General features: G+C 36.2%; 1 protein-coding gene across 1 annotated transcript; it reads left to right on the forward strand.

Moving 5' to 3' along the window:
- Positions 1–1899: 1899 nt before the first annotated feature.
- LOC113096650 (sialoadhesin-like) lies at positions 1900–22047 on the forward strand. Its single transcript, XM_026262062.1, has 9 exons — positions 1900–1954; positions 2380–2724; positions 10314–10577; positions 11956–12201; positions 12676–12714; positions 20297–20542; positions 20748–20786; positions 21664–21759; positions 21921–22047. Exons 1-9 carry the CDS (start codon positions 1900–1902, stop codon positions 21971–21973), a joined length of 1383 nt encoding a protein of 460 aa, XP_026117847.1. The 3' UTR covers positions 21974–22047.
- The last annotated feature ends 544 nt before the right edge of the window (positions 22048–22591 follow it).

Below are 22591 nucleotides of genomic sequence, written 5' to 3' on the forward strand. Positions count from 1 at the left end.
CTCTCAATGGCCAAGTCGTGCCGCGCTGCTCCTCGCCGCTGGTTGACGCCGGCTTACATTGAAAATGAATGACTTCCGGCCACTTTGACGCTCTCGATGCCGGCGGTGTGAACGCACAGTTAGGCACTTCACCGTAGGCACTCAATTCCCACTAGCCTTGTCCCTTCATCACAGTAATTGCACTCCTGCTAATGGGCTAGTTGCATATCTCCGCCATCTTGGATTTCCGGTCTTGTGAGTGTGTGCGTAGATATTTCCGGTTGTGCTTAAAGTCAGTGCAGAGAACTGGAGAAGTCCAAATTTTACCTTCTATATGTTTACAGGATTTATAATACCACTTAAAATGCAAATAAGATATACACTGCTATTAGCACAATACTATAAATGTTAACTGAGCCAGTGGATTTGAAACTTGTGTATGTTTGGGTCCGGTGAATGAAATAAATACACTAATGTTCACTATTGTTCACGAGATGAAAGTTTCACTCATGGTGTGTACACACCTCTATATAATGTATTTTATCTTACCAAATATGTAAATGTACAAATTACTTATTTCTCGAAAATGTTTGCATTATTATTATTATTATTTATATTAAATATTTACCTCGTGAGACGTGGGCTGCGATTTATCTTCAGAAGTATCCATTTCTCAATTGTACACATACACCCGTCTGTTTTATCGTTATTTTCACAACATATTTTATTATTTTACACAGTAAAAAATACGTGACTAATTTTAATATCTGTTTAATCTGATAATTAATGCAAAAGAATAACAATATACATGGCTGCTCATAGACAGATAATGATTTATGCTTCAGATCTTTCACAAAACAAATAACCAGATAAAAACACACATGAATGCAAACAGCGATATTTTATTTAATGCAAACCTACCATAATTATATTACATTTAATTGTACAGTTAGTTATGAATTATGTTATCAAATAAAGTTAATAAAACATGCTTTATCAGAAATCTCTGTGCGTCTTGTTTGACAGTCAGAAAAATTTATCTTACATAACAGAACAAACTAGCTCTTCGAAAATGAAAAGTATTGCATATTTGAGAGGTTTGTGTTTGAAAGAAGAAATCCCTGTGGACTGATTAACCTGACCTGACGATGATCCGCATAATCAACAGAAGAATAAAGCAATCTCCGCGTTGTATCTTGATGAATTTCCACACAGAGGTACGCAAAATATAGGGAGGATGTTTCCCCATGTTTTTCATATACCACTATCCGCTGTTAAATTTGAAAATCATTAATTATATACATCTAGCCAAGTTTTGTATGTAAGTTTCCCTTGCAGTCAATGCGAGCGTCGCAAGACCGGAAATAAGTACGCACACACTCACGTCGCTGAAGCTCACCGGCGCCATCTTGTGCACCTAGCCCATTGCATCAGGTGCCATCACTTATTTGTCATTAGCCTCCCTATATTTACCAGTCCTTTCCTGTTGTCTGTATGGAGTCCTTTCCTTTCGTGATCCTGTCTTCTCGTACTCCGAGACTCCTCGTATTCTGAGTTCCTTTTCCTGTTCCTTCTTTGTTTGTTTGTTTTTGGACTGCATTCTTTGGCTTTGAACATGAATAATTACAACATTTAAATACTCAGCAGAGCTTCTGTTCATCTGTCTGCAACTAATTCATATTTCACATACAATGAAATTGTGTTCTCGAGTGTAATTTTTTAACTTGGAAATACATTAAAAGTTTACATGACATTTGTATGACAATGTATGTAAAGAGTTTTTTCTTCTTAATAATGTTCTTATTTCGTTCATAATGTATTTATTTACTTCATGGTTGAATTTTAGTAGAAATAGAATGAAATAGAATTAAGATTTATTTTGACACTCAAAGCTAAGTTTCAGTATGACCTCAGCTGAAAATGAAGATGATGTCCTCATCTCACTCTTTTGTTGCTCCAGATCTGTGTGACTCTAGTGAGTTCTGGAGGGTGACTGGAGCTTTTGTAAGCGCTCTTACATGAAGAGTCTTCAGTTCTGTGTTGTGTGTGCTAAAGACAAATGGAAACTGAACTTCTCAAGCTGCTCAATGACTCCTTATTTCTGCAAAAATTTGAACTTTCTGTTCATAAACGTATTCAGTGGCTTCTCAAAGTTAACTTCAATGTATTTTGCCTCTTGTAAGTCACAAGAAAACCTCATCCCAGCTAAGAGTCTCTGTTAAAGTGACAGTATGAAACAGTTTAAACAATTATTGTCCTTTACAAGAGAAATAGTTCCTTCTTGATCATCACTCTCCGCATCTCTCCTCTTTAACATCAGTGTCACACAAACACTGGAACTCAGATGATCAGATCATGTTTCTGTTCACTGAATGAGCTCTGCTTCTTCTTTCTTCACAGATTTACCCAGATCTACTCTGACTGTGACTCCAGACAGTCCTGTCTTTACTGGGGAGAGAGTGAGTCTGAAGTGTGTGATTGAGTCTAACAGAGACTGGAGACAGAGAAATGGCCTGACATATGACCAGAGATCTTACTGGACATATTACCAGACACATGTCTGGAGATATGAGTGGAATAAAGACAGTGTAAAGTTACAGTCGTCTGATCGTTACACTGTAAACACAGACACACTCACTATCAGAGCAGTAACTACATCTGATGAGGGTCAGTACACGTGTAGAGGACAGAGAGATGAAAGACCAAACTCATCACAATCAAGCTCTGTTTCTCTCTCAGTGAAGGGTGAGTTTAATATCATTGTCCTCATTCTATTACATATAGGGCCGGGTGATAAAACAATAACTATATTTCTATAAATGTTTGATATAATGTTTATCACTAGAGCAGATGTGTAACTCGAGACACTAAACAGCTGTGAGATCCAGAGTGAAGCTTCAATTCAGAGAAGAACACAGATGACTCGCTGATTTAAACTAGATTAAAACCAGATGAAACAGCGCTGATAAACAGAAGAAACGCTGAGTGCAACACAACGATAGAGTCAGAAGACATTTCAGTCCACAAATCACCATCATTTACCATTAATTTACTGTAGTAACACTCGCGGTATGGTGGCAGAAATGTGGGATATTCATATCGAATTTTATTATATAAAGTAGACATGAATTAAATGTATTAAAGGAGTAATGGAATATAATTAGAGTCTTTATTTGTCATTTATAGCATTTGTGCATTTATACTAAATACATTTAGACTATATTGTTTCATATTATAAACATAGTTACATTTGTACCATGGTTTTGAGGTGCTGTATGAGAGGTTTTAACTGTGGTTATGATGATCTAGAACAGTGGATAATTTTCAAATCTTAAATCTTGGTTAAATCTTTACAGATGTTACTGATATTGATAGTGAACATAAATCAGTATCCTAACTAAAAAGTAAAATGTGCATTTCTAAGAGACAAAACATGTAATATTATTATTATTGCAGCCTGCGCTTCAAACTGAGCTGAAGATACGTCAAAGTCAGGCAACACAAACCTGTTTCATAAAAGGCAAAAGGAAAGGCATTAAGGTTAAGACACAGGTGATGAGTGGCAGATGTGTGAGATGGGAAGCATACTGTTTTTGACTGACTGTATACAAAATAAGAAATATATAAAAAAACATATTCAGCAGGATTTACACCAGTGTCACATTTTAAACTTTGTTTTTTGTAGTGAGTATTTTGTGATCCCCCACCTCATTCTCACCTGTCCCAGAGCATTCCCCCAAGCTCCACCACACTCACTAATGCATACAGTATGCATCGACATGTAATTTAGAGCATTATGAAAGATTAGGTGTTATCAACATGTCAATTTATCATAAGAAACACAAGACTTTAACAGTCAATGACATTTCCAGCTGTGGAGACTCAACTGATTTTCTTCTGTTTAGTGTTAATCATCATCTAACTCAACCAGTCAAGAGCTACATTTAGCCTTAGATGTTATATGAATATGGTCCCTGAAGCATAGGTTTTATTAGCTGACAAAAATAAATAAATAAACATTATAGGCACAAATATAAATGTACTTTTAGAAATTTTTTTGAACAATATGGTGTTGGCAAGTTTATATTAACACACATATGAACACTTCTGTGATATTCCCTTAAAATAACGTTTTAGTAGATCTTTTTTTAAGTATATTTTACTGCACAATTTCTTACATAATTTCTAGACCAAGTTAGACTAAACTTTTATGTTGGTGGGTTGTAGACAGAGTTTCTGTGTTTTTTAATAAACTATTATTTCTATTAGCTATTAGGCCTACTTGAAGTATATCATACTTTACTGTGCAATAGTATATTTCTTTTTAAATTTCTTAAAGTTATACCGAAATTTTAATTTGAAAGAGTTGTCATAAAGACATTGCAGTTTCTGTCTGTGTATACAATATGAATGAATGACGATGTGTGTGACGATGACGATGTATCAAATGTAATTGTGAAATCCTCTCATAGTGCACTGTGCACATGTGTAGCCTACATCATTTGTCAAAAGAGTGAAGAGCTGAAAACGCCACACGTGCTTCAGTGTGTGTGTGTGTGTGCGTGTAGTAGCAGTAGTAGTAGTAGAGCACAAATTGAGCACTCATTCCCAGAGACATGTAGAACAAGACCTTTAATATTCACAGACACTAGTCAATATTGATATTTGATTAAATGTACATCTCTACTTTTGATTTATTCATTAAAAAATGGCTGAATTCCATGACGTTCCATTTGTGACTGAATTCCGCGATTCAATCCCTGTCACTTCGTAAACACAGACGGGTGAATTTATGAATGAAAGTGTGAACGTTCTGACACAAAACCAAGTTATGTATCCTCACACTTTTTAAAAGTGGGTAACATATCACTTAGTAGACTACACCACTGTAACGTTAGTTATTTATCATCTCAAAGTCTGTGCTTTCATTATAGCTTAATTTCTTGATTAGATAGATAATCCATTTTTACCTCTTTCCTCCTGTGTCTCCATGTGACTCCTTTGTTCCCTCTAGTCACGCGCGCTCAGAAAGTTTTCCAAACAAATCAATCTCTTGTGCTCTGGCGTCCTCTCATGCTGCTGCATTCACTGCAGTCGGGTAAATGGAGATTCGCGCTCGTTAATTTTCAAATTGTCCATAATTTTAAATTCAATGCTGCCAACTGCGGTGGCAGCTGGGGTGGCAAGGCTTTCTTTTAGGGTGGCATTGCCAGTAGATCCTTCTCCGACGAGGAATAAGAGGTGGCTAGTGCTGGTGGTTTGGTTACTGTATGTTGTCAATCGGTCCCAGTGCCGGCCCGAGCCTCTTGGGGGCCCTAAGCAGAATTTGATTTGGGGGCCCTCCCTCCCACCATGCGGAGTCACCTGTGCTTCAAGATTATTGACACAAATGTCACGCTATAATGTTACATTATAAATGAATACAGTGAAGTTATGTATTAATACAAATAAATAAATAAATAAAAATCAATCCTTAAATAACATACTTTACTCTTAAACTTCTGAATACAAACTGTCACAAAACATGAAATAAATAATTTTCAAATGTCCAAATGCAAGTGTGCATCAAATGTGCAATATTTTAAATGAAACCAAAATAGACAAACATTAATATAATAAAAAATATGTTACAAAAAATAGTTAAAAACTTAATGAAAGCAAACATAAGAACAGCTAGGATTCAACAATGACAACTGTACAACAATGACCTCAAAATGGTTCCTTCCTAGCTTTTCAGGAGGCAGAGTCACTGATGACATCAGGACAGCAGGATTGTATTGTTGTGCCCCCCTTCCTCAAATATGATGATGGAAAAAAAACACCTACTATAGGGGTAAAAATAGAACTTTAATCAAATAAAAAAGTCAATGAAAAAATTGTATTATTTACTAATTATAGCTCTCGACATTTACTTATGGCTTTAACTTTATAATGACTAATTTATTTCATAGTCTTAAGCATAAAGAAATCATGGAAAAGGAAATTAAGCAGTTTTACTATGATTAAACCATGGTTTATTTTTGTAAGGGTTGTGATATGCACGTTTTTTGTTGAAGAAATTATATAGGCTGTGTCATCTATAGCAAAAATGTAACTGCAGCAATTACATGGCATTTGGCTCCCTGTGCAGGCATTTGTAATAACATGTACATCAAATGTTTATTTTGTATGTGCCTACATTATATATTTTATCTGTTATTATTAACCAATCATTATTGCCTCATAGTTTTTTTATATAATGCATGTTGTCATTTTAAAGGGTATTGATGGCTTAGGTCTGTTTTTATAGCAACAACATCAACAAAAAATAAATTACAGTATATTAATACTTCTTTGTAAATCATTATTTGAAGTAACAAAACCATGGTTAATTTGCAGATGCCATGGCTACAAGAACGATGATTTGTGGTGTTTTTGATAAAATCATGGGTAATTTCCTTAAGGGAACCTAAAAAAATAATGAAAAAAAGTAAAAACTTTGACAGGAATGTGCCTGAAAGTGATAAACTGGCCTCGTTTTTACCTAAATGATTTATAATTTATTCTAATATATATTAAAAATGTATAAGGTGTGCATTGTAGCTGACACCTGAATGAACACATTACAATTGTTTTATGACTGCAAGTCTTTCTCCTCAAATGCTATTGAGCTTCAGATTTGCGTTTGAGCCCATGTGAAAAAGTAGCATAATTTACATATGATTTACAGTTTATTTTAATAAATATTAAACATTTAATTAAATTGTGCATTATAGCTGACACCTAGATGAACAATTACAGTTGTTTTTATGACTGTAAGTCATTCTCCTCAAATGCTACTGAGGTTAGAAAAGTGTATACCAATATCGCATGTAACTTTAGAGACGGTCCCTAAATTTGAGACTCTAGAACATCCAACGACTAGACAACTCTATGTCCTTTTCTTCTTTCTCTTTTCGCCACCAGAAGGAAACATTCTTGTTGTGACATGGCTTATCATTTATTACAGTGATGCGTACTTGCGCGCCGGCGCGAAATGCACGCGAGGTGTCTATGCGCAATTGCACATGACTCAAACGCTAGCAGACACAGCAGCAGTTGTCCGTAAATAAGAATTTTCTTGTCTTGAATTATTAATTTACTCGTTCATTATTCATTCATTCATTTATATCACTTGTTTAAGTTATTTAATTGTAAAAAAAAAAAAAAAAATACAAAATTGATTGGGGGGCCCCCTGGTGGCCAAGGGGCCCCAAGCAGCTGCTTAGTTCGCTTATGCCTCGGGCCGGCCCTGATCGGTCCAGATGCGACAGCCGTCAGCGAGCCGACACTAATAAATCTGAGCCCGGATCGGCCCGACACTAAAGTGGACAGCACGCAGCACGGAGGACGTGGCCTGGGTTCATTTTTAATATCTACTTTACTGTTCACTAATCTTTCATTTAAAATTGATACGCAGACAAAATGTTTACTTTCATTGTAATTATAAATATGTAAACATCCCATTATGATGAATGCATTTTAAAAATAAAGTACTCACTTGATTAAGTTGGCAAGAGAAAAAAATATTTACAACACTATAAACAGTGTTTCATGTTGTTCGGCTTCTGCCAAGACTTTTCATTTTGTTGCATCCCAATGCTTTTTTTAATGGGATTTTGGTTAAATCCCTAAAATAAAGACTGTGGTTCACACAATCTCAAGATACATTTACGGTTAATTCTACAACATAAAACACACCAGTTACACACCACTAGTGATTTTTGTCTTTCTGAGAAATATAACGTCACTTTTAAACAGTTTATCGGTTTACTGTATTTTCCAGTCGTAGTCTAATTTTTAATACAACTAATTGTAAAATAACCAATTAATAGTTTCCCGCATTTTATATTGTTGTTCCACAATGTTTTTTGTTGTTGTTGTTTGTTGTTGTTTTGCCCTGAAATACAACAAGTCTTCAGATGGAAGATGCTCATTTTATTTCTTTCCTACTGATGTGGAGACAGGGTTCATAAGGTTAACATTACGATTATTTCATGTAAACACTACATTTACCGGCTCAGTCACGGTGATTTAAAATGTACAGAAAAACATGGTTTCACAAGTCCTTTAGTCATGATTATTTCATTTATTCACTATAACATTTTTGGTTTGATTCTAGTTTTGTATTTATTCCAGTTTATATGAAATGGTTCATGTAGCGTGGATTAAAATTTATGAACATAATATATAGTAAATATATACTGTAGTAAAAATTAAAACACATTAAAATAAATTTGAAACAGTTGTGGGAAGCATGGTGGTGGTGGTGACACTGAAAGCGAGCGACCGTGGTGCTTTAGTTCGTTTTAGCCTAAGTTTAGCTTTTAAGTTCTGGTGCTTTTATTAAAGGGATACTCCACCCCACAATTAACCCCTCAGAGGACCGCAAATTATGCTAACCCTGAAACAACATACAGAATAACCAAAATAAAACTTCACAATATAATATAACTTTGATTAAATTTAAAGCATTAAAGAGACAGTCCACCACAAAATGATTTTTTTTTTCATTAATCACTTACCCCCATGTCGTTTAAAACACATATCTCTGTATGCTGTGTATGCTCTTCTGCATCAACCGCCGCACAAGGATCACTCATTTTGCGGTGGAGTAACCCACACAAATGTTCATGCAAGGACAGATGGTGTAACTTTTATTCTCGCTGTTGCTGCCAGCACCAAGTTGTGGAGACGCTGTGTGTTTCCTTGTGAAATCATAACTACTTTGTTTGGCCTTCCAAAGGAGAACACGACTAGAAATCAGTAGTTAAGTTGTTTTTACCACTCTGTTTTGAGCAGTGTAGAGTAGCTCTGTTATTTGTCGTTTCTTCGATCACAAATGTAGACATGGTTTTATGTTCATGGTTTTATGTTTTATTTTTGATGCAACACAACATGTAAAAAGACAGTGTAAGTCAGTGGTTCTCAATTCCTATCTCGCACCCCCCATTTCTGCACATTTTGTATGTTTCTCTTATTGCTTCAAACGTTTGTTCTATTTGAACATAAGTTCCCTGTGAAGTGGACATCACAGGAATATTCCACCATGATTCCAGTTCAAAGTGAAAGTATATGTAACATTCAAAGTGCATTGAAGTGTGTGAGACATGAATTAAATTGTATTTATTTATTTATTCTGAGGTATGTGATGTCACACTTGTCCATGCATGAAGACGCTGCACAATACAAATCCGTGAATCAATGTTCCATTTACCATTGATGCTGAGATAATAACTGAGATAATACTGCTAAATTTATTCTTTCTTTACCTTGAATGTCATTGCTCTATTTTATTTTTTATATTTTGATATTTCATATTTAGTTCAAATGTTTAATATATGTGCTGTTCATATTTGAATTTATTAGTGTTTTATATGATTAGAATGTTGTCCCGGTTTTAAAATAAAGCACAGCAATGATATTTTAGTGTATTTTCCGTTTTCAGGAAAAGTATCGAACAAGTATCGAAATCGCAATTCTTGACTAGGATATCAGTATCGAAACAATAATTTTGTATCGTGAAAACACTAGTTCACAGTCCACTTAAGGCGTCAGAGACTGAAATTCTGTACATACTTTGTAACAATACATGTGACTCATGACAGCACTTATTTGTCCTAGTTGTGCCTAAAAATATAATTCATAATGTTACAGAATCAGAATGAGCTTTATTGACAAGTGTGTTTAGACACACAAGGAATTCATCTTGATGTCAGGAGCATCCAGTGCAAAAAGTACAGACATAGGGCAGACATACCTATAATTTAAGGTAATAAAACATAATAAAGAAAATAAATAAATAATAAATTAAACAAATAATAATAATAATAATAATTATAATAACAATATAGTAATAAAATATAGATAAAAAAGAAAATATCAATAGACAGATTAACTTTCTATAAATTCTATTTTCCCACCTAAAGCCCAAAGTAGCAGAGATGTAAAAGACAATCAGATTAAAGATCAACCAATTTGAGTTATTAATGGTTGATTCTTAAACCATTTCTCAATCATTAAAGTATCAAAAAACCTGTGTCAAATAGGACAAAAATCACTTTTACATTATTGATCACTATAGCTGTTACACCAAAAGTATTAGTTGAACATTTATTTCTTTATGACTGCATGACTTAATGGCACCACCAATTTGTCAATAGATTTTGATGGAAATTTCCTTTACCTTTGCCTTTTTACCTATTAATCATGTCTCAATCAGAGCATAATAATCACATTAAAATTTACTTATAAGTGTAATAGTGATGCTAAATGACAGGAACTGCATATTTAACTGGGTTTCATCTCTGTCTCAGGTGTTTCTCCTTCAGTGTCTCTGGTGGTCCGTCCCAGCAGAAGTCAACACTTCTCATCTGACTCTCTCTCTCTGAGCTGTGAGGATCAGACGAACTCTTCTGGATGGACAGTGAGAAGATACACAGACAGAAACACAGAAAATTGTTCAAAACTAACAGGATCTACATGTCGACTCGTCTCTCTCAACACATCTGACTCTGGAGTTTACTGGTGTCAGTCTGAATCTGGAGAGAAAAGTCATCGTCTCAACATCATTGTTCATGGTGAGTCCTGTTTGATCAAGTCTTCACATAAGAATATTCTGATCCGATCCCGGATGCCTGATCCTGCTAAAACCCAGTCTGCAGAGTTTTGTCTGACATCCCAAATCCATTAACAGCAAGTCCTGCCTGGTTGACAAAACGGTAATAACAGTCTTCTATCAGCCAAGAAGTTGATAGAGAAAGCCACAGAAGAGCAGAAGCAAGAGATAAATAATTATGATAAAACATGAGCAGAATTTATTGGTTAATGTTAATTGTATATATGTTTCAGTGCTCAGAATGGAAAATTATCGCTTCAGAACAATGTCTTGTGACATTAAAAAATATTTTCTCTTACTCATGAAGACAAATATCCCTTTCTACCACAAAATCATAAAATTAAACTTAAAGGGGTCATATGATGTTGCTAAAGAGAACATTATTTTGTGTATTTGGTATAATGCAATGTGTTTATGCAGTTTAAGTTAAAAAAATATATATATATTTTCCACAATGTACGGTATTTCTCCTCTATTCCCCGCCTTTCTGAAATGTTTTTTACAAAGCTCAATAAACTTATCTCTGTATCTAAACCAACAACATGTTTATTAGATCCTGTACCCACTAAATTACTGAAAAAGTTGCAAATTCTTTAAATATGTAAACAAACTTACAGTCTGTGAGTCAGAAGTGCCAGACTGTACTTGCAAAGTCGGAATTGCCCCACTTTATAGAAACAACCTTTTTGCAACAGTCCTCATCCTCCGTAAAATGCGCTGCACACATCTGAATATTTGGGTCGAACTGTTCTGAAAATATAACTTAACCACTGATTTCTAGTTATGTCCTCTTTTAGAAGACCAGACAAAGTATTTCTGCTTTCACAACAATACACACAGCGACTCCACAACATGGTGCCGGCGGCAACAGAAAGAATAAAAGTTACACCTTCTTTCTTTGCATGAACATTTGGGTGACATTATGCAAATCTTTCCAAATCTGGACATTGGCATGTTGGGGGCTGGGGGGTGTTAGAACGAGCCACTTTAGGGGGGTGTGGTAAGACTCTTAACTTTTATAAAGAATATCTTATAATTATTATATTGGATTTTTAGACTTTTGTCTTTGCAATGCAACTTTAAAGATCTTCTTCATGCATCAAGAGCTTGTAACAGTACAAAGATAAAGGAAAAAATTAAATCACATCATATGACCCTGTAATTGGAGATTACAGAAAACTATAATAGTATAATATAAAATAAAAAGATCAAATGAATGAATCAATGAAAACTGAGTATATATGGTTAACTAATTATAATAAATTATGTATTGTTTCTATGACTGTGCAATATGTATCCCCATAATCTTCCTGCATGCATGAATCTCTTGTGTTGTGTAGATGGTGATGTGATTCTGGAGAGTTCTGTTGATCCTGTGATTGAGGGACATACTCTGACTCTACACTGTTTACATCGATCTACAAACTCCTCGATCCTCAGAGCTGATTTCTATAAAGACGGATCACTCGTCCAGAATCAGACGACAGGAGAGATGATCATCACGAATGTCTCAAAGTCAGACGAGGGTTTCTACTACTGTAAAACAGAGAGAGGACAGTCACCGCACAGCTGGATCTCAGTCAGAGGTGAGAGTCTCTGGAGATCAGTCTCTGTCCGCTGATTTGATTTCATTCATGAGCATTTGTTCAGATAGACCACATGATTAATATTTATCTCTGGCTCCTATTTCTGGTGGAGCACAAATAATTATTGACTGATCTTTTTATTATTTCACATGATTCATATGAATGAAAGTATACCTATCAAATGACATACAAAATACACTGAAATATAGTGAAATCGTCAACACCTCATAAACAACATCTTACATTTCAATGAAATGAAAAGTGTTTTAACTGCAGCATTAGAATAGAATCAGATTAAACATGTTATTGACCTTTCTGACTGTCCATAAATTATATATATATACTGTATATATATTTATGTAATTGAAATCAACATGAATTAATCTGATTGTGGTCATATATGGTTTGAGGAAGATTAAACATTGAAATATATTAATTAAAAGGCTTTAAAACATCTTCTTTCCTGTTCCACAGAGAAGAAAGAAAATCATTCGGATTTAGACCAACATCTTGGTGAGTAATTTCTTTTGGCAGAATATACATTTTTGGTTGCACAATTCCTTTATTACAAAGCTCCTAAAGGCATTAAGAGCTCTGCAAATGAGCCGTTTGTTGTACTAGTGGGGACATAATTACTGATTATAATTTTACTGTCTTTTTTTATGCGTTGCGTATTGCGATGCGTAAACATAAAACCATGTCAGGCATGCATTTGTGATCGGAGAAACGTCAAACAAGCGCTACTCTACACTGCTCAAAATTCACTTATGAATCATCAGTGGCCAATTATTTAAATATGTTAACGTACTTAGAGGCTGTTAGTCAGAAGCACCAGACTGTCCTTGCAAAGTTGTTAAAGTCTACTGGTTCAGGAAACAGTCCTTGTCCTTCGTAAAATACACTGCACACATTTGAATATTTGGGTTGATTGTGTCTCCACAACATCGCAGCAGTGGCATTAGAGAGAATAAAAGATACACCTTCTTTCTTTGCATGAACATTTTTTAACTCAATTCAATTCAAGTTTGTTTGTAAAACGCTTTTTACAATACAAATCATTACAAAGCAACCTTACAGAAAATTAAGTTTCTACAAGATTTAGTAGTAGCTTATAAGTGGTGACTGTCAATTTGTGCGCGCATGACAGGATTTTTCTGAAAAATTAATACTAGTTGTAGCCAGACAATGGACATTATTAACAATTACTTATTTATGAAGCAGTTACACTTGTAGCAATATTTGTTAGTTCTGTTTGTTGATTCAGGTTTAGCATCATCTGAGGGGTCAGCATCATCTCTTCTCAAGTGTTCTGGATCCAGACTGGAGCTTGTGTACTGTGGCAAAACATAGAAACAATCAGAGACATCATTAGCATAGCTGCTGTTCCGACAAAGTAAAATTAATTAATCAAATCTAAAGAATAAGAATGCGCATTTGATCTGATGCAGCCACACTCACAATTTAAGAGATACATTATTCGAATGCTTGGCGAAAGATATCAGTTTTTAATCTAGATTTAAACCGAGAGTGTGTGTCTGAACCCCAAACATTATCAGGAAGGCTATTCCAGAGTTTGGGAGCCTTATGTGAAAAAGCTCTACCTCCTTTAGTGGACTTTGCTATCCTAGGAACCTACCAAAAGTCCAGCGTTTTGTGACCTTAGGGAGCGTGATGGATTTTAATGTGGTATAAGGCTAGTTAGGTACGCAGGAGCTAAACCATTTAGGGCCTTATACAGTAGGTAAGTAATGATCATTTGTAACTGATACAGAACTTAATAGGTACTGTAAAATTGGGGTGATATATGATCATATTTTCTTGACCTGGTAAGGACTCTAGCTGCTGCATTTTGGACTACCTGTAGTTTGTTTATTGAAGATGCAGGACAACCACCTAGAAGTGCATTACAATAGTCCAGTCTAGAGGTCATGAATGCATGAACTAGCTTTTCTGCATCATAAACAGATAGCATGTTTTGTAGCTTGGCAATGTTTCTAAGATGGAAGAATGTAGTTTTTGTAACATGGGAACTATGGTTTTCAAAAGACGAGTTGATGTCTAATATAACACCCAGATGTTTGACTGTAGAGGAAGTAGCAATGCATCCGTCTAGTTGCAAATTGTAATCTACAATATTCTGTGTACTGTTTTTTGGTCCAATAATTCATATCTGTCTTATCTGAATTTAATTAGAGAAAATTATTGGTCATCCAATCTTTTACATTTTAACACAGTCTGTTAGCTTAGATAATTTAGAATTTTAATCTGGTCTCGTTGAGATATATAGCTGAGTATCATCAGCATAACAGTGGAAACTAATCCCATATTTTCTAATAAGATTAACAAGGGGCAACATGTATATTGAAAATAGAAGGGGACCTAGGACGGATCCTTGTCGCACTCCATATTTTACTGGTGATAAATGAGATGACTCCCCATTTAAATTAACAAAATGGTAGCGATCGGACAGGTAGGATCTAAACCATCATAGAGCCTGCCCTTGAATATCTGTATAGTTTTGTAATCTATCTATGAGTATGTCATGATCTATGGTGTCGAACGCAGCACTAAGATCAAGTAAAACTAGCAATGAGATGCAGTTTTGAGCTGACGCAAGAAGCAGGTCAATTGTAATTTTAACAAGTGCAGTCTCTGTGCTATGGTGGGGCCTGAAATTCTTCATACAGATTTATTTTTTTGCAGGAAGGAGCTCAATTGAGCAGACACAACTTTTTCTAACATTTTAGACATAAATGGAAGATTTGAAGTAGGCCTATAATTTGCCAGTACACTAGGATCTAGTTTTGGTTTCTTAACAAGAGGCTTAATAACCGCCAGCGTGAATGGTTTTAGGACGTGACCTAAAGATAACGACGAGTTAATGATATTGAGAAGCGGTTCTTCAGCTACAGGCAACAACTTTTTCAGTAATTTAGTGGGTACAGGATCTAATAAACATGTTGTTGGTTTAGATACAGAGATAAGTTTATTTAGCTCTTCCTGTCCCATAGCTGTAAAGCACTGAAGTTTATCTTTGGGTGCGATGGATGAAACTGAAGTGTTAGACACTGTAGAATCTATAATCGCTATTGTATTGTTCTAATGTTATCTATTTTATCAGTGAAGAAATTCATAAAGTCACTACTATTAAACGTTGATGGAATATTTTAATCAGGTGGCGTCTGGTTATTTGTTAATTTAGTCACTGTGTTAAATAAAAACCTTGGATTGTTTTGGTTATTTTCTATGAGTTTGTGGATATGCTCTGCCCTAGCAGTTTTTAGAGACTGTCTATAACTGGACATACTGTTTTTCCATGCAATTCTAAAAACTTCCCAGTTAGTTTTTCTCCATTTGCATTCAAGACTACGAGTTTCTTTCTTGAGAGAGTATTACTGTTTTGCCATGGCACAGTACGTTTTTCTCTAACCTTTTTTCAATTTGATAGGGGCAACAGCTTCTAATGTATTAGAGAACATAGTGCCCATGTTGCCAGTCATTTCATCTAGTTCATGTGTATTTTTGGGTACAAATAGCAGTTGAGATAGATCAGGCAGGTTATTTGCGAATTTGTCTTTGGTGACTGGAACAATATTTCTGCCCAGAAGGTAAGGCTGAGAAATATAGTTAATATCAGTGATACGCAGCATGCACGATACAAGGAAATGGTCTGTAACATCATCACTTTGAGGTACGATATCTAGATTAGTAAGATCGATTCCATGCGATATAATTAAATCTAGTGTATGATTAAAATGATGAGTGGGCCCGGGGACATTTTGCTTGACTCCAAAAGAGTTTATTAGGACAGTAAACGCAAGTCCTAATGAATCATTTGTATTATCAACATGAATATTAAAACCTCCTACGATTAGTGCTTTATCAACTTTAACCAGAAGGTCTGAGAGGAAATCTGCAAATTCTTTTAAGAATTCTGTATCTGGACCTGGTGGTCTAGACACAGTAGCCAGAGCAAATGTCTATACACATTTGGGCACCATTATGCAAATCTTCCCACATTTTGGTGTGGACCAGAGCTGAAGATCTTCGGCTGAACCCGACGGGACCAGATGGAGATTAAAGATTAAAGGAAATTTTAATAGTGTAATATAAAATAAAAATTGATCAAATGAATGAATCAATGAAAACTGAGTTTATATGGTTAATTATTATAAATGATGTATTGATTCTATGACTGTGCAATATGTATCTGTAACAATATAAAAACCTTCACATTCACGGGAAGGAGGAGGCGGGAACCGGCAGACATTCAAATTAAAACTTTAATAATAAAACACAAAACAGCTCGACAGCCCCTCACAGACGACTGCCGCGCACAAACAAAACCAAAACACAAACTAAAATCCAGGCCTGGGGCCTGTTTCAGAAAGGAGGTTAAGTGAAAACTCTGAGTATGTTAACCCTGAAATGAGGGAAACTTTAGGTTTTCTGTTTCAGAATGGGAGGTTTGTCAAACCCGAGAAAGTAGGGTAAGTCAAGCCCGTTTCTGAATGAGAGCTTAGCTATTTTCACTGTACATTTTTTTCTATAAATAGCATCTAGAGCTACTTACACTTAGACTACTGTAAATAGGATCTATCTCTAAAGCCCCTTTCACACTCCACGTCGGACCTGGCAAATTGCCGGGCCGCCTTCTGTGTGAAAGCAAACACGTCCCGGGTTTGATTCCAGGTAGGGTGGCTAATCGTGGCATTTTCCAATGATACGTCCTGGCCAGGATTTTTATATTTCCAAAAATATCTACGTTTTGGCTTTGTTTGCGCTGCACATACCAACTGTTAGATAAAGTACCATGAGAGCTTTAGAGAGCAGATAGCTTTTGAATTGCTCTCATGGTACACCGATCAGTATGCTCAGTACTGCTTCCAGTCCAACACTTAAATGTAGAGGTATTTCCATTGCTTTGACTGTTCTCTGTAGATCCCACCTTGTTATGTACCACAATTAGTCGATTACGTACAATGTCTCTGTTATTGGTCAAATGATTATTACCGTCATTAAGTATGAAAACAGGAAACCAAAGCCAAAACCTGGATATTTTAGGCAATATAGAAATCCTGGCCAGAACGTGTCCTGTGAAAATGGCACATTTGGCCACCCTAATCCCTGGGATTGGTCCCGGGTTGGGGACCTTGTAACATTGCCGGGTTCAGTCCTGGAATGTGCACTGTGTGAACAAAAGTCAGATCTAATGCCGTGCAATGGGTGTGTGGTAGTGATGACGTGCGACTCTTAGCAAGTGTTTTGAATGAAGGTAAACATTCATGATCGAACAAATATGTGCAAACTGTAATGAAGCAGAGATCAGTTAGCTTTTCACTTTCCGCGCTAAAGCTGAGATCGTTTGCTAGCTTCAGTGAAAGTTAAAGTGCCTGGTGTTTTAGACTAGTACATTACACGTAACATCATTATGTTACAGGTCCTTTACCAGTTGTGTGTATATTTTCTATATAAATGTTGCCCCTTGGTAATATTATTAGAAAATACGGAATAAGCTTCCACTGTAATGCTGATGATACTCAGCTATATATCTCAACGAGACCAGATGAAACTTCTCAATTATCTAAGCCAGTGGTTCTCAAACCTGTCCTGGAGGCACCCCCGCCCTGCACATTTTGATTGCCTCCCTTAGAAGACACACCCAAATCAGGTCTTGCGGTCTCTACTAATGAGCTGATGATTTGAAACAGGTTTGTTAGATGAGGGGAAACATGCAAAATGTGAAGGGCAGGGGTGCCTCCAGGACAGGTTTGAGAACCACTGATCTAAGCTAACAGAGTGTGTTAAAAATGTAAAAGATTGGATGACAAATAATTTTCTCCAATTAAATTCAGATAAGACAGAGATATTAATTATTGGACCAAAAAACACTACACAGAATCTTGTGGATTACAATCTGCAACTAGACGGATGTACTGTTACTTCCTCTACAGTCAGAAATCTGGGTATTATATTAGACAGCAATTTGTCTTTTGAAAATCATATTTCCAATGTTACAAAAACTGCATTCTTCCATCTTAGAAACATTGCCAAGCTACGAAACATGCTTTCTGTTTCTGATGCAGAAAAGCTAGTTCATGCATTCATGACCTCTAGACTGGACTATTGTAATGCACTTCTAGGTGGTTGCCTTTCTTCTTCAATAAACAAAATACAGATACTCCAAAATGCAGCAGCTAGCGTCCTTACGAGGTCAAGAAAATATGATCATATTACCCCAATTTTACAGTCTCTGCACTGGCTACCTATTAAGTTACATATACAGTAGGTAAGTAATGATAATTTGTAACTGATAAGGCCCTAAATGGTTTAGCTCCTGCGTACCTAACTAGCCTTCTACCACGCTACAACCCATCACGCAATCTAAGGTCACAAAACTCTGGACTTTTGGTAGTTCCTAGGATAGCAAAGTCCACTTAAGGAGGTAGAGCTTTTTCACATTTGGCTCCCAAACTCTGGAATAGCCTTCCTGATAATGTTTGGGGTTCAGACACACACTCTCTGTTTAAATCTAGATTAAAAACGCATCCCTTTCGCCAAGCATTCGAATAATGTATCTCTTAAATTGTGAGTGTAGTTGCATCTAATCAAATGTGCATTTTTATTCATTAGCTTGGGTTAAACTAATTTTACTTTGTTGGAACAGCAGCTATGTTAATGATGCCTCTGTTTGTTTATATGTTTTGCCACGGGATTTACATCCTGTGGTAACTAGGATTTACACAAGCTCCAGTCTGGATCCAGAATACCTGAGAACAGATGATGCTGACCTTTAGAGGACCCCAGATGATGCTAACCCTGAATCAACAAACAGAACTAACAAACATTGCTACAAGTGTGACTGCATCATATAATAATTATTAATTAATAATATTAAGAATGTTCATCATCTGGCTGACTACGTCTTGTATAAATTTTTTTCTAAAACTGACAGTCACCACCATAAGCCACTACTAAATATTGTAGAAACATAATTGTCTGTAAAGTTGCTTTGTAACGATTTGTATTGTAAAAAGCGCTATACAAATATACTTGAATTGAATTGAATTATGTGTGAACGCATGCACATATTCAGGGTAAACAATGGCAGTGTGAAAGTGCAAAATCTGGCAACCCGGGAACAATTGCCAGAACACATTACTCGTGTGTTTGCCGGAATTGCAGTGTGAAAGGGGCTTAAGAAAGTATGTTAATTCCACTAAGTGTAAATAGCCACTGCCATATTTTTCCTTACTCTATTGGCAGATCATTTGTAAAATAAGTAAAATGCACTTAAAATATTATTATTAATATTATTATTTTATATATATTTTTTTGCCCATGAGATACCATAAAAATGGTTAGCTATCAGTTAATTAATCTAACGTTCTGCCAGTTTTCACCTGTGATATTATAACATTGAAAAGAATTACTTTGTATTGAGTCTGAAGTATGCAGATGGCTTTTTGGCGGGAGCTGTTGCCATGGTGAATCGTAATATCAGCGCTCCATTGATAATGTCTTTTTATAGTTGTGGTGCACCGCTTAACTCAGAGTCAGTCAATTTAGAGTTGATTAAACCAATTCATTTCAGCTCTTCTGTAACTGAAATCTCAGAGTTTCCCACCTCAGGGTAAGTCAACTCAGAGTTCAAGTTTAAACTCAGAGTTGGTTGAACCTCCTTAGTGAAACAGGTCCCAGGTTCTCTCTCATCCTTCACTGTCATCGCTCCTCTTTTGTATCCTTCCGATCTCCTCCGTGGGACTTGAGACCTGTGAGTGGAGCAGGTGTCGCTCATTTCCAAATTCAGTCAGTTTGTGCACGTATTAAAGTTTTTTTTTTTTTGAAAACTTAATACAAGACGTAGTCAGCAAGACGATGAACATTATTAATATTATTAATAATTAATAATTATTATATGATGCAGTCACACTTGTAGCAATATTTGTTAGTTCTGTTTGTTGATTCAGGGTTAGCATCATCACTCCAAATCACTCCACTGGCCTCGCTCTGTTCCCACGGCTCTTGGCCCCGCCCCACTCGTCACAGTATCACCATCATCTTCCTGCATGCATGAATCTCTTGTGTTGTGTAGATGGTGATGTGGTTCTGGAGAGTTCTGTTGATCCTGTGATTGAGGGACATACTCTGACTCTACACTGTTTACATCGATCTACAAACTCCTCGATCCTCAGAGCTGATTTCTATAAAGACGGATCACTCGTTCAGAATCAGACGACAGGAGAGATGATCATCACGACTGTCTCAAAGTCAGACGAGGGTTTCTACTACTGTAAAACAGAGAGAGGACAGTCACCGCACAGCTGGATCTCAGTCAGAGGTGAGAGCCGCTGGAGATCAGTCTCTGTCCGCTGATTTGATTTCATTCATGAGCATTTGTTCAGATAGACCACATAATTAATATTTATCTCTGGCTCGTATTTCTGGCGGAGCACAAAATAATTATTGACTGCTGTGTTTATTATTTCAAACATTTAAATAAATTAATTAAAAGGCTTCAAAACATCTTCTTTCCTTTTCCACAGAGAAGAAAGAAAATCATGCGGATTTAGACCAACATCTTGGTGAGTAGTTTTTTTGGCAAAATATAAATTTTGTGGGTGGAGTGCTCCTTTATTACAGAGCTCCTAAAGGAACATGATGGTGGAATAATAATGAGATTGGAGAAAATTTTTTATTTCAATGCTTTTGCATTTGCGCATGTAGCGGCAGCCAGTAACCACTAAGAGACTGAGTAGAGGGAGTAAATGATGACGCGTTTCCACTGCAAATCCTGGTGTTTTATAGTAACATTGAATAACAGTAAAGTAAACAAAACAATGAAATAAAATGAAATTAAATTAAATCAAATGAAAACGGTCAACAGAAAGTGAGCGTCGGGGCTACTCACCCCCTTCCTACCGCCTAACCACATGCAAACTAACAGATAATATGCACCTGTGTCAAGTGACATCACAAATTAAAAGTGAATTTCAAAATAAAAGACACCAATCCAAAACTGGCACCTACAGCGCACAAAGTGGGAAGTCGTGGCCTAATGGTTAGAGGGTTAGATTCCCAATCAAAGGGTTGTGAGTTCTAGTCTCGGGCCGGACGGAATTGTGGGTGAGGGGAGTGCATGAACAGCTCTCTCTCCACCTTCAATACCACGACTTAGGTGTCCTTGAGCAAGGCATTGAACCCCCAACTGCTCCCCGGGCGCCGCAGCATAAATGGCTGCCCACTGCTCCGGGTGTGTGCTCACAGTGTGTGTGTGTGTGTGTTCACTGCTCTGTGTGTGTGCATTTCGGATGGGTTAAATGCAGAGCACAAATTCTGAGTATGGGTCACCATACTTGGCTGAATGTCACTTCACAACATTGGGTTCCTGAAAATCTTCCTAATAGACTTTAGGAGCTCCATAATGTTGCTTAATAATGTGCTTGTGTCTCTGTTTTTCAGTGTCAGGTCCTCACATCATCCTCGGTTTTCTTCTGGCAGCTTGTCCGTATCTGCTGGCGACAGTCGTGCTGCTTTACAAATGCTACAGAGCGAGAGGTAACACTTCTGTCTGATCCGTCTCTCTCAAATGATTCACATTCCCTCTTTGACAGACAATACCATATTTTTAACATATGAGCTGATCATTAATTTAAACAATAACTGGAGTGGAAACTAAATTACATTTTGAAAATAAACGTTTTGTGTGTATTTCACAGTTCCATCTACTGAAGACCAAAGCCAGTACGCTGTAACAGAGGAAGAAACTTAAACTGATATTCCCCAAGAGGGTCTGGCTGCAGACTTGCACTTGCACTCTCAGACTTGCACTCTCAGACACTTGCACTTCCACTAGTAAAATTACTTTTTCATTTCTTTTTGTTAGAATATCTCAACATTTTATAAGAAAAAATCAAATAAATTACAATGTCACTTGCAATCGCTACTTGCACTCTCCGCTACCTGTGACATCACTTGCAATCAAGACAAATCATTCGTGTTGCCAATGGAGATGACACAGTGGTGGTGATTGAATGATTAAACCTAATTTAGTACTATAACGTACAGGGTCCTGCAAGAAAAAGACACGACCGGCAAATCTGTGGCCAAAACACCAGAATATTAACGTTTGCGCAAAGTCTCTCGCTAAGCGTAGAAAAACATTAACACTTAACATTGCTTAATGTATTAAGATGCTATTAAAATATCAAATTAAATATACAGTTCATTATTTTAATGAATATGTATATAGTATTTTCCTCACATATCTCAAAATGTGGCATAATGGACTAAGATGATAAAGGCCAAACTCAATATGCTTCTCTACATTATTAAAATACATAACTAATATGTACAGGCAAGCAGATGAGCCCAGAACAAACGCAACATG

Source organism: Carassius auratus, unplaced genomic scaffold (genome assembly GCF_003368295.1).
Source record: "Carassius auratus strain Wakin unplaced genomic scaffold, ASM336829v1 scaf_tig00216014, whole genome shotgun sequence".
In the NCBI taxonomy this organism is placed as follows: Eukaryota; Metazoa; Chordata; class Actinopteri; order Cypriniformes; family Cyprinidae; genus Carassius; species Carassius auratus.